Source organism: Pinus tabuliformis, chromosome 5_1 (genome assembly GCF_031772625.1).
Source record: "Pinus tabuliformis cultivar Carrire ecotype Pingquan chromosome 5_1, CPIR1, whole genome shotgun sequence".
In the NCBI taxonomy this organism is placed as follows: Eukaryota; Viridiplantae; Streptophyta; class Pinopsida; order Pinales; family Pinaceae; genus Pinus; species Pinus tabuliformis.
In genome coordinates this window covers 792,962,359-792,975,224 of record NC_142305.1, presented here as the reverse complement: position 1 = coordinate 792,975,224, position 12,866 = coordinate 792,962,359, and the positions used below count along the sequence as shown (strand labels likewise).

Sequence of the window (12,866 nt, the reverse complement as noted above, 5' to 3'; positions counted from 1 at the left end):
TTCAACCTCCAATGTCGTGACACTTTCTTCCAGTTATGAAATGTAATGCAACTTCCTTACACGTGATCTTTGCACAGACTATCTATTGGCAATAATCCTCTTGATTATTTTTATCTCTTTCATTTGGTGCATTTGTGAAACTGGACCACAATTTCAACGATGTTTGAGAAACTAGTTAGTGATGACACCCCTCTCTTGAACTAGTTAAGAGAGAAGGTACAATATTATTTACCTGATCTTCACAGACATCAGGCATCATGGAGGCACATCTAAGAGGGATCGTAGCTATCATATCGGTCTGAAGATTGGAGTTAGCACCAGAGTTTTATAATATACCTTTGATGTTAGCATTAATTGCTCCCTATCTGACCTGCATTCGATTCATGTGCACAATTTGATTTATTACGTTGCTATATTCAACATGAAGTTAAAAATCAATGTTTCCTAGAATATGTAGTGGTCAACACATCTAATTAAAAAAAACATAAGCAAATCTTAATGCTAGTTGAGGCATATTCATGTTGATTCTTGATTAAGATTCATTGCAGTGTTTAAGTAGTCATATTAAAAAAAAGAAGGTTATAGTGATTGCAGTTATAGTCCATTTGGTCTGCAAACTTGAAAATTCTCATTTAACCAACGAGTTTTGTTTAAATTCTAGCCTAGTATTACTAGTATAGTTGGAGAAAATGGCTAGAATTGATGATGCACTAGAGTTACTAAATACACTAATACATTCCACTATTGGTGGGATGGTAAATATCAGCAAGGACACTCTTTTTGATATTTGGACTTGTCTGCATAATGCATAGGAAATGATTGATTTTTTGCAACTAGAATCTCAGTTCTGGTGAGATGAGTTACAACAGCATAAGCATCATGACACCCATCAACAGCCAATCAATGATCAAATCAATAACATTGAGACAGACTCCCATCAACGACAAGAAATGGCAGATGCAGTACCCATTTCAGGAGCAGATGTGTAGAAAGATGCAGAGGTTCAGTTTGCAGTTCCCAAGCTAATCATCAGACCTTGGGAAGATCTTTTCCATAACAAACAAAGAACCGATCTTCGATATGAAAAGGACATGTCCTTTCATATTCCAGATTACTCAAAGCCCATCAAATTTCAAAGTGTTGGGTTTCTTTATGGCAATTCACCTTCAGTTGTTCCATATTCTACTCCTCTTCCACAACAACAACAACAGAATGTTAAATGCCAACACTGTGACTGAGTTGGCCATGTGAAAGATCATTGTTTTGATCTTCATCCATGTAAGCACTGTCATAAAACTAGTCATTCTTCAAACAGATGCTTCAATAACAAACCTCCTGCAAGAACAAAGATTCATGTTAGATGGATCGCTTCTTGACAATAGGCTTCAACAATGAAGAAGATATTTCGCTCATACAAGACGATTTGTTCTTGAATATTGAAAAGTCTTGCAGTTGAGATCTCTTCATCATCTCACCTTGTATCTGACAGGGGGGAAATGATGGTCATCTACAAGCTTCAAAGCCACATCAAGAGAGCCTGCGCCACAACCTACCATACCAGATTCAGAGTTGTATCCAGAGACAAAGATGCCCCTAAGCATGCCTTCAGTTGGTGATGCCTCTCCAAAGAATTGGGAACACTTCCTCTAGCAGAAGACTTTAGATTATTGCCAGTTTTGGAAGAGTTCCAGGAATTGCTTTAAGCATTCCAGAGTTGTTGGTCATCCTTAAACCATCACAGGTTGAAACCTCCCATTTCAGGTTGAGGTTCTCCCTTTTTATGTGGGGTGAGACCTCCCTTTCAAGGTTGAAGGTTTCCCTCTTCAAAACATCAAGAGCACTTCCTCTAGCAGAAGACCTCCGCTTCATGCCAGATTTGGAAGAGTTCCGGGAACTGCACTAAGCATTCAAGTGTTGGTGGTCATCCTTAAACCACCTCCTTTATACCAACATTTTAGAGAGAACATTCAAGCTAGTGCTGCCATGCATATTTGCACATTTTGTATTACAGCCCCCTTCTTGGACTCAAACATACCCCTTCGGATCAAGGGGGGGAATGTTGGACACCTAATCCTCTAAGGATTGGTGTGGAAGCTGAACAACGAAAGGGAACTACACTAAGCATTCGAGTGTTGGTGTTCATCATTAAACCACCTCCCTTATACCGACATTTCAGAGAGCACATTCAGCCTTGTGCTTCCATGCATTTTTGCACATTTTGTATTACAACTCTCTTCTTAGACTTGTACATACCCCATCGGATTAAGGGGGGAATGTTGGACACCTAATTCTCTAAGGGTTGGTGTGGAAGCTGAACAGCCAAAGGGAGTCCAAGGGACCACTTGAATATGAAACCAATGGTCATTCCTATGTATTATAAATATGTATCATTGTGAATAAGAAAAGCAATCTAATGTTTATCTTTCATATTGCCTCTGCCATGTATGTGTTTAACAATTATATTTTATTTTTTTAGCTTAAAAAATCCTTACAAATGTGTTTTTTCATATTTTTATTTATTTATTTTTTTTTTAATTTTTACAATTTAATTTTGTTGTTGTTGTTGTTTTTTTTTTTTTACATTTTTGGGTATTTTTTTTTGTTTTTTTATATATATTTTTACTATTTGATTTTTTTCAATGTTTTATTACACACTTAATACATTAGAAAACTTAAAATGTAAAAAATAAACCCTCTAAACAAAAAGCGTATCAACAATTTTCAAAATCAAGATGAAAATCACTATCATTTAAAAAAAGTGTTCATACTTGACACATAAAAAAATTTGAAGTGTCAAAAATAAAATCTTTAAAAAAATGTGTTGATGCTGCAACACTTTTCAAAATCAAGATCACTAACATTTTTAAAAAAATGTTCATACTTGATAAATAATAAAATTTAAAGTGCCAAAAATATGCTAAAAAAATGTGGTACTAGGTCATTTTCTCATTTGATCGATAACTATGTACAAATTTGATAAATGACTAATTTCCAAAAAATATTTTTATTCTCTATGCATATTAGATTATGTTTTGAAATGAAAAGAGCTTTAGGAAAGAAAATGTATGGTTTTTTTCCATGAGTTGTGTTTTTAGAATTTTATATGATTTATAATTAGTGCAGCCATATAAACTAAATGGCTGATAAACGTCTATAGTAATCAATTCATAATAAACATCAAACATTTACTTAAAATAGAAAACAAAATTCTAAACAAGATTCTTATCCATTGAGATTTACTCCTAGATTCTTAATCTATAAATATGATTTGTTACAATACCATGGCTTATCAATACACATGCCCAAAAGATAAGAAGTCACTTCATATGACACTTGTTAATATGACATTTTATTTAATTAATCAATTTAATTAAAAGGGAAAAAAGGGCATAACTACTTTGACAATAAGCCTCAACCTTTGATTTGTGTATATACTACTAAAAATATTTTAAAATATTCCTTTGAGGTTAAATCCCTACTATCCACCTAATAATTATTGATAGTTAGGCATGTCTATTTCAAAGTAGGTCTTTTAGAATTTTAATTTAATGTCCAAGGAATATGCTGAAATATTCATAGTAATATACATGGCTTAAGAGTTAAGATTTATCTCCAAGTTACTTCTATTTTTTAATTACTTTATTTCAAATTACTTAATTAATTAAGGAAAATGTCATATCAACCTATGTCCTAATGGTTGTATTATTGATAAGCCATGATATTAAAACAAAAAATATTTACAAGTGAGGAATTTCTATGGTAAAGTGCAGTTGAATCAATGGTTAAAAATATTGTTCAAATTTTTATGGTTTTTTTAAATCAAATAATGTGATCAGTATTTTGGGATAAGTGTTTTAATATTTATCATAAATTGATGCTTATGTGCATTTACCAACCATTTAATTTATATAACTACATTAGTTAAATTAGAATTAAGACATTGTATTCCAAAATAAAATAAATAAAATACATTAATTATATATATAAAAATAATTTTTTAAAATATATATTATTAACTTTTTCTTAATTAAATTTTTTTATTCAAATGTATAAAAAAATTCTAAAATTGAAAAAAATTTATCCTAATATTTGGATCAACATAGTAAATACGATAACAATTCAAACATGGTAACTATGATAACACCACCCAAAATAAGCCAAATTGGAACGAAAGTGTTTCATTTTAATGTTTGCCAACCCATCCCGCTGTGTAGCCTGTCTATGTGGTTCAAAGACCTCTGTCCAATTTTCGTTATTATTTTTAACCTAGGTATAGGATTTCTTGTTGGGTAATGCAGCTTATGAATGCAAGGAAACGTAACTCTCGCATGACATGATATGTAGTTGAAGAAGCTTATCTTATGTAGTTGAAGAAGCGCATCTTATTTTAATTCAGAATGGTTGCCCGGAAATGTCCCTTTTGCCCCTTTATTTTAGTGTTTTGATGAGTAATAATGGGAGCCTTATGGCAGCAATATCTCAATTCCAAGGGACGAAGGACCCTACTGAAAATTGTAATAAATGTTTCCCACATTCTGGGATTGCGTGGTCGTCTGTTTTGTGTATCAATCACGTCATTAACAATATATCAATATTAAGAAGACGGCATTGTCATGACGCCGTGATGCAGACTAGCGCCTTAACGATTACTCAATTTAATGTTTTTTTCAGTTTACAATGACTCCGAGTCGTGTAAGTTAAGGGTTGCCTTCCACTACACTTCTTCAGGGATTGCTTGAGAGGCAACCATCCTAGACCATATTAAATCTAATTCTTAAACTATAAATACAGCCCCTGTTTCGCGCTCTCATATAGCGTATTATTCAGCTTCTTTCATATCATTCATCGACTCATCTCACAGTACTATAACTTCCCTGGAATAAATGGGCAGCCTTGACACAATTGTGATTGATCAGACTCAGATTAAAAGCATGGCCAAGAACAACAATATGAAACACGCTGTGTTGGTGGGATGCAATTATCCCAACACAGAAAATGAACTTCACGGATGTGTGAACGACGTTATGAGGATGCAAAACATCCTCATTCATCGCTTCGGCTTTGCCAAAGAGAATATCAATCTGCTTATTGACACAGACGAATCGTATACAAAGCCCACTGGTGAAAACATTATCAGGGCTCTCGTCAAAATGATTGAGCAGGCCAAGCCCGGAGACGTGCTCTTCTTTCACTACAGCGGCCATGGCACTCTCGTTCCACTGCAGAACTCCACCGGCTCTGACGAGTGTATCGTCCCATGCGATTTCAACCTGCTTACAGGTCCTATTTCTATATACCCAACTTCTTTATCTTAATCAATTCAATCCTTTATTTAAAATTCATGATTATTATGAAATATTCAATATGTGATATATGGCATATTGCAGATGAGGACTTCCGGTTAATGGTGAACATGTGCCCTCCGGGGACATCTTTCACCATGGTTTCAGACTCGTGTCACAGCGGAGGCTTAATTGATAAAGAGAAAGAGCAAATTGGACCTCATGTCAGAGCCAACAGATCGTTAAAACGTCCGGGAACATTATCAAGGAGAAAGTTCTTACCCTTGGAGTCATTACTGCGCGTCCTGAGAGAAAAGACTGGAGAAGCTGACATGGAGGCTCATAAAATTAAGAGTGCTCTCCTTCATCTTTTCGGGAAGAAAGCCAGCACAAAAGTTCAAACGCCCGGTACCGACAACTGCTCTTTCCTGGAAGAAATGGCAGTAGAACGTCATGAATTGCAGCAGGGGAAGCGAAGTATAGATCCGGATATGGGTATTCTGCTGAGTGGATGCCAGAGTGACGAAACATCGGAGGACGCGTGCCCTACAGAGGATCTGAGTAAAGCATATGGAGCATTCAGTAACGCTCTTCAATCAATTCTGGAACAACATGGAAAGCCCATCAGCAACAGGGAATTGGTTTTGGGTGCCAGAAAACTGCTGGCTAAAGAAGAATACTCACAGCATCCATGTCTCTACTGCAGTGACAAGAACGCCGATGCTGCTTTCCTGTGCGAGGAATCCTCCGCAAAGGAGTGACGGACTGTTTTACAGCATGATCACTGACAATAATATTCATGAAAGAGTGCCTTGCTGATCCCGCCTGGTGTTCTTGTAAAAATATGTAAATATGTTCATTTAATTATTCAGGACAAAATTGCATACCCATGATGGAAGTGTTAGATAAACTTGACCTTATGGTGGAGTTGAGGTTATATTAATCTTTATGGTTAATATTGGTAGTTTTGGGCACTTAGTATTGGTGATTCATGGTATTGAGTTCATGGTATTACATGTAGTTGAAGCCCTTAAAAGACTTGTGTATTTTGTATTTTCCATTGTAGATAGCCATTGTATTGTTGGTTGGTTTTTTCCCCAATTGGAATTTTCCAAATAATCATGGTGTACATAATTTAAATGTGTGTTTTTTGATTGTTATATTTATTTCTCTGGAACCCTAACAGAAGCTACACGATATTTTAATCGATTCTTAATACATGATGTCAATACATGATGTCAATTTCCTTTGGTCGTGTGATTATAACTGAATCTTGGTTGTCATTTGGTTATACCATTACAAAGGGGGCTACATTAGTCGCATACCACTGGTAATTGTTGGAGAATTCCGCTGCGGTTTTCAAATGTTTTCTATCCCGGTGGATGTAACTTACTGCGGTTTACAAACGTTTTCTATCCCAGTGGATGTAACTTACTGCCACTTAATCTGGACTCATCTGGGCCGGATGAAATCCTAGACCATCAAACCCCTCTTAATCTGGATTCTTTTGTGTGTGATGGGGCTTTGATGGCCTCTTCTGCGCTTCTTATTTTTAAACCCGCCCAAAATCTACATGTGTCACCACAACCCCCTCTTGTTTCTCACATTTGGGGTATACCACTTCCTAGAGCTTCACAACTGGAGGAAGACTCCTTCGAGAAGGTCCCTTCTCCTGATCTTAATACTTGTACTACTCCTGTGGATGCGCCGCTTGTTTCCTCTCCCCACAACTCTGCAGGTAATGACATTGAAATACTGATGCACAATCTTTCTACGGATCTGGCGTCTCTCTCGATTCACAAAGCCGATGATCCACACACAATTCCATCCATTAGTCCCGGTTTTGCCTTGAACATCACAGTCGCAGACGGGGCGTAGAGGAAGTCAACATTTCAGCCGGAAATCATCTACTAAGACGCTGGTTTTTGGGATGGAGGGGGACCTTCAGGGCATTCCCATCATTTCTTCCAAAGACTCGCCATTAGAGCATCTGTGCCCACTAATGGGGTGCCTCAATGAAAATTTTGTCTCTTAATCTGAAGGGGTTGGGGCATGACTCCAAAAACTATCTGTCAAACATCTTTTTGCCTCTGTTCAACCTTTTATTATTTTTATTCAGGAAATTATGCCACAGAAGAATAAAGCCATTGAATACGTTCTGTCCATTTGTCCGCGCTGGTACATTGTTGATGTTGATTCTTGTAGTCTTTCAGGTGGCCTGGTGGTGCTCTGGGATCCTTGTTGGAGCAGATTGAAAGCTTACAAGTTTTTCCCAGGTATTTTGCTGACAGGTTTCATTAGGGGTGTCCATAGTCGGATGCATTTCCTCAATCTATGCACTGCATGTCGAGATAGGTTAGCTTTTCGGAATAGGCTGGAAGCATGTGGCATCTTGAAGATAGGGTCTTTGATGATTAATGGGGATTTTAATGTTTCTTTTTCTAATGAAGAAAGCTAGGGTTTTAGGAGTAGGACGGTTCCGTTGGGTAATAAACTCAGAGATCTGTTTGAGGAGAATCGCATAGTTGATGTACAACCATATCCTTTGAATCCAACTTGGAATAACGGTAGGGTTGGCTCGGAGCATATTCGGAAGGGACTTGATAGCTTCATGGTCCGCGAGAATATTGAGAAAAATTTAGGGAATCTAAGGTCTTGGATCTCATAGGCTAAGATAATCAGATGACTCTTTGATCATCATGCAGTGGAAAGGGGAACGCAGCAAAAGTATAGTGGGGTTCCTTTCAAATTCAATAAAATCTAGTTAGAGGAGGAGGATTTTAATACGCAGTTGTTTATAATGCGATTTTTTGGAAGCCTTTCCGGTGGGTTTTTCCGGTCAAAATCCGGCAGCAATTTATTGGAATCGCAAGTTTGATAGCTAGTTTCTGCACAATCAAAGCGTCCCAGGGGTTTTCCAGGGTGCTGAATCCAAATATGCAGTTAAAAAACCATTTTAACTGCAACAAATCAAGATTTAACTTCAATTTATTCCGCCGGATTCCGTCACTGGAATCTCCAAAAAGTCGCATTATAGACAACTCCTTTTAATACACTTGCGTGGGATATTTGGACATCGGTTGATTCTCCGAGGGAGGTTTTGGTGATGGAGCTGATAACCAAGAAACTTAGTTCTCTCAAGAGAGAAATCTAAAAATGGGAACAATCTAAAAAATCCAAGATGAAGAGAGATTTGTTGAGCATTTACGAAGAGATGGTGAGATTGGGCAATTTAATTGATCCATATTTCCCGTCCTTAGACCAATTGAACATAGTGCATGAACTTGCTGAAAAAAGGAAAATTTTGAAAATCCAATAGGCAAAATTTTGAAAATCCAGTAGGCCTCCTGGAGGCTGAAGAGCTGAGCCATCTGGATTAGAGAAGGTAATAGAAATTCACATTTTTTTCATCAATTTGCCAACAAAAGGAGGAATATAAATACAATTTTGGAAATGGCATTTAAAGAGGGGCATAAGGTTTATAGCACTGAAGATAGTCAGAGGAAGGCAGTCAGATTTTTGAAGTTATGTATTCGAAATGTATTGGGTTTGATATAGAGGATCAATTATGGGGATTGAGGAATTTTCATGTATGTTCTCAGATGATTCAAATGATACTTTGCCTAGTCCGGTCACTATTAAGGAAATCTTTAGGGTTCTCAATTCCTTTGCAAAGGATAAATGTTCGGGTCCAGATGACTAGACAATGGAACTATTCTTACGCTTCTTTGAGATTATGGGGTAGGATCTCTTAAAACATGGTGGAGAAATCCCACAATGTAGGTTGAATATCAGGGGTGATTAAATCCACTTTCATAGCACTCATTCCCAAATCTTCTCACCCAACTTCATTCTTAGATTTTCGATCGATCTCCCTCTGCAACATCACATATAAACTAATTGCTAAGGTCATTGCTGGTAGGATAAAGGAGACCCTATCTAAACACATCACTCTGGAGCAATTTGAGTTCCTCTCCAGGCGCCTTATACAAGATGTCGTTGTTACTGCATAGAAATGTCTACAATCCATACATTCTACTAAGAAACAAAAATTGATTATGAAGCTGGACTTGAGTAAAGCCAATGACGGTGTTGATTGGTCATACCTACAATTGATCTGACAAAGATTGGCCTTTCTGTAGACAACATAGATTAGATAATGGCATGTATATCCTCTGTAAGCTTTGCAGTGTTAATTAATGGCATACCAACAATTTTTTTAGGGCCAACAGAGGGCTTAGACAGGGTTGTTCGTTATCACCACTTTCATTCATATTGGTCATGAATGGGATGATCAGGAAGCTCAAAGTGGCCAAAATGCTTGGAGCTTTCTACAGTTTCCAGGTATCTCATCTAGTCTCAGTTACACACCTATTATCTGTGGATGTTGTACTTACCTTTGGTAAGCTTTCCTGGCCGCAGTGGAGGACCCTGCATTCCATTATAAGAAAATTTGGTTCTGCATCGGGTTTGATTATGAATGGAAGAAAATCCCTTTTGGTGTTTTCTTTAGGTGATTTGGAGGCCATCAACAATATTTCTAGCTTATTTGGGGTACAGGTCTCGCATATGGAGGTCGGATTCACTTATTTGGGTTTCAGACTAAAACCCAACAAATACAGGTCGGCATACTAGAGTTGGATTCTAGATAACTTTTGAAACAAGCTTTCTTTGTGGGCACACCGATGGTTGTCCTTAGGTGGTAGGTATACTCTTATTCAATCAGTTTTGCAGTAGCTATCAGTATACTGGATGCACTTGTCTTGGCTCCCTGCAAACATTATAAAGAAGATCAAATAGATTTTGGCACATTTTTTGTGGGCAGGGACGAAGGAGGTGTGGAAATTTCACCTAGTTCGATTTGAGGCTATCACATAAGGGAGAGACATAGGCGGATGGGGCATCCTCGATATGAAGATTTTTAAATGGGAATTGTTGAAGAAAACATTATGGAGGGCCTTCTTTGGCACCAAAATATGGCAGGAGAGTATCATGGATAAATATATTCAACACAAGGACATAATGGAATGGTACAAGAAAGGTGAGATTGGGGTGAGAAGGGATTCTTATATTTGGAATAACTTATATAAGGTTAGTAGATGTTTGACAAATTAAAATGGTCTTTTGGCAAAGGTGATAAAATCTTGATCGACATTGATTCTATTCTTGGAGTTGGGCCAACACCATACCTGTCCATTGAAATTATTAATATTCTGAATGCAAAAGGTATTTTCTTCTTGGATCAAGTGATTAGTCAATGGAATGATGCTTTTCCATATCCAACATGGAAGAATGTTGAAGAAATTGGCTTGTCGGGAATATATGTAAAGGCGTGGCACTGTTATATTAAGGAGCTTCAATTTGTAGGTTTAATCAGAAAAACGAGGGGTGATATCTTAATCTGGAATGGAACTTTACATAAAGGCTCGCTGATGGTGTCATAGATATACAAGTACATCTCAGGTAGGATCAATCATTTGGATAACTTGTGTTGGTTTAAGAAAGCATGGAACTGGGATGTGCCTCTGAAGATAACCATTTTTTGCTAGTTTTCCTGGAAAAATAAAATTCTCACATGGGACAACTTAAACACAAGGGGATTTCAGGATCCCAACTGGTGTCCTCTCTATAGACAAGCACAGGAAAGTGTATTACACCTTTTACAATTCCCCCTGACCATGGAGGTGTGGTCGTGTGTCTTAGATTTTGTACAAGTTTCATAGTTTTCACAGTTTAGTACCTTGACTCTATTGAGTCCTGCTATAAATGGTGGTTTAATAGGAAAGGAAAATACAAGGTTTTCCGTCTATATGTATCTTGGGAAATATGGAATGCAATGAATTTTGTAATCTTTGAAAACATGTCTTTCAATCTCTACAGTATTTGTACTTGCATATAGGGGTGGTTGGTGACTTGGAAGGGCTCCAATAATTCTAAAAAGATGCCCAGATTGATAGATTTTCAATTGCAAGTCAGTTTCCTGGCGGGCTTCTTCAATTGTGCAACCCAAGTTGGTAGTTGTGTTTATGCAACTTGGATGAGAATCAATTCTCAGAAGCATTTTTTTCTTTTCTGGCATGGGGGGCAAGGCATGAACACCATAGTTGAGCTCATAGCACTTTGGGGGTTGTTGTACTTTGCAAAGTGGCATCAATTGGAGAATTTAGCTATATTTGGTGACTCCATAACCACTATAAAGGTAATCAATGGGAGGGCTTCTCTTTCGATTCCAAATTTGATAAATTGGTTGAAGAGGATAGAGCATTTGAAAATGTCTTTCAAGGATATCTTCTTCAAGCACATATATAAGGAATTAAATTCTATCGTTGACGGGATATCAAAGAAGGGATTATTGTTTTCTCCAGGCTCACTATATTACATACTTTGTGATGGATACAACCAACTCAGTGAGGGTGAATTTCACTATAAGCTCCTAGTATTTTTTGGTGACAAATTTTCTTTTCCTCAGCTTATTGGAATAATGGTTTATGTTATTTTCTGGTTCCACAATTTTGAATGTGTTACATACCTATTTTTTGTTTCTGGTTGATTGAAAATGCTCTGGAGGATAGGCTGTAGGTTACTTCTATATTCATGTTGGATCATTGTTTTGTTGGCATATCTCCTCTAGGAGGGACATCAGGCCTTTTATGAACTTGGAACAATATCTGGAAATTTTTGTCTACATGTACTGGGATTTTTTTATTAATAGAAACCAACGTTTTTTTCTTCTGAAAAAAAATCTTACTACCACTTTAAACAAAACAGTCTGCTACACATTTAATGGTTACTTTGGATATCTCTATTCAGGAAACTATGTGATCTCCTTATTGAAAATTAACTATACTCAATATATTGCATCCATTTCTCCTTATCATGCATACAACCACACAACCTATATTGCATAGTTTTATTTCCTCATCTCTAACATCACTGTTATGAAAAGATAGATCAATCAAAATATAATAACAACACATACAAGAAACAACACATGGACACCACAAATTATCCTATAAAGTCTTATAGGAAAACCAACTCCTAGTAATAGTTGGTCCAAAAGAATTTTATAATGGAGTCATCGTGTCCTTAATAGGCTACATTACATGAAAATACTATTAAAAAAACTGTGGGCCACTGAAACCTCGAATACATAAACCCCCAATGGAAAAACTATTAATGATCATATCAAATTGGCTTTATGACTAACTCAAGTTTACCCTAAATACCCTAAAAGTATCTACATTATGGGCCATTGTTGTATTCTAGAATCGATTGTTACCTAATATTATTGAATACCCATTTATGTATGGAGGATATGATATGCATAGATGCACACTAACGAAGTTGATTGCTATCCAATATTTTCAGTTGTTAAATATGCTTCCTTGAGGGCATGCATGAAACTCCCCATGTGGTTGTTTTGGTAAATAGTTCTAAAGAATCTCCCATATGTTACTTAGTAACTATTGGATGAATCCATGAAGATGTGTCCCACTTGCAGAAATTCCTTGTAGATTCAAACTGCTAATTGTAATTTACTAAAACAATAGACTTGAATCTACTCTACTCATCAATGGAAACAAT

The 12,866-nt window shown here is 36.7% G+C and overlaps 1 protein-coding gene across 1 annotated transcript; it reads left to right on the top strand.

Moving 5' to 3' along the window:
- Nucleotides 1-4,810: 4,810 nt before the first annotated feature.
- On the top strand, nt 4,811-6,172 carry LOC149167319 (metacaspase-9-like). Its single transcript, XM_089431501.1, has 2 exons — nt 4,811-5,280; nt 5,388-6,172. Exons 1-2 carry the CDS (start codon nt 4,884-4,886, stop codon nt 6,041-6,043), a joined length of 1,053 nt encoding a protein of 350 aa, XP_089287627.1. The 5' UTR covers nt 4,811-4,883; the 3' UTR covers nt 6,044-6,172.
- The last annotated feature ends 6,694 nt before the right edge of the window (nt 6,173-12,866 follow it).

Excerpts from the sequence above, each read along its gene's own strand:
- LOC149167319 (XM_089431501.1), top strand. The coding sequence starts at position 4,884 with ATGGGCAGCCTTGACACAATTGTGATTGATCAGACTCAGATTAAAAGC. Across the intron at positions 5,281-5,387 it reads CGATTTCAACCTGCTTACAG|ATGAGGACTTCCGGTTAATG; the intron begins GTCCTATTTCTA and ends GGCATATTGCAG.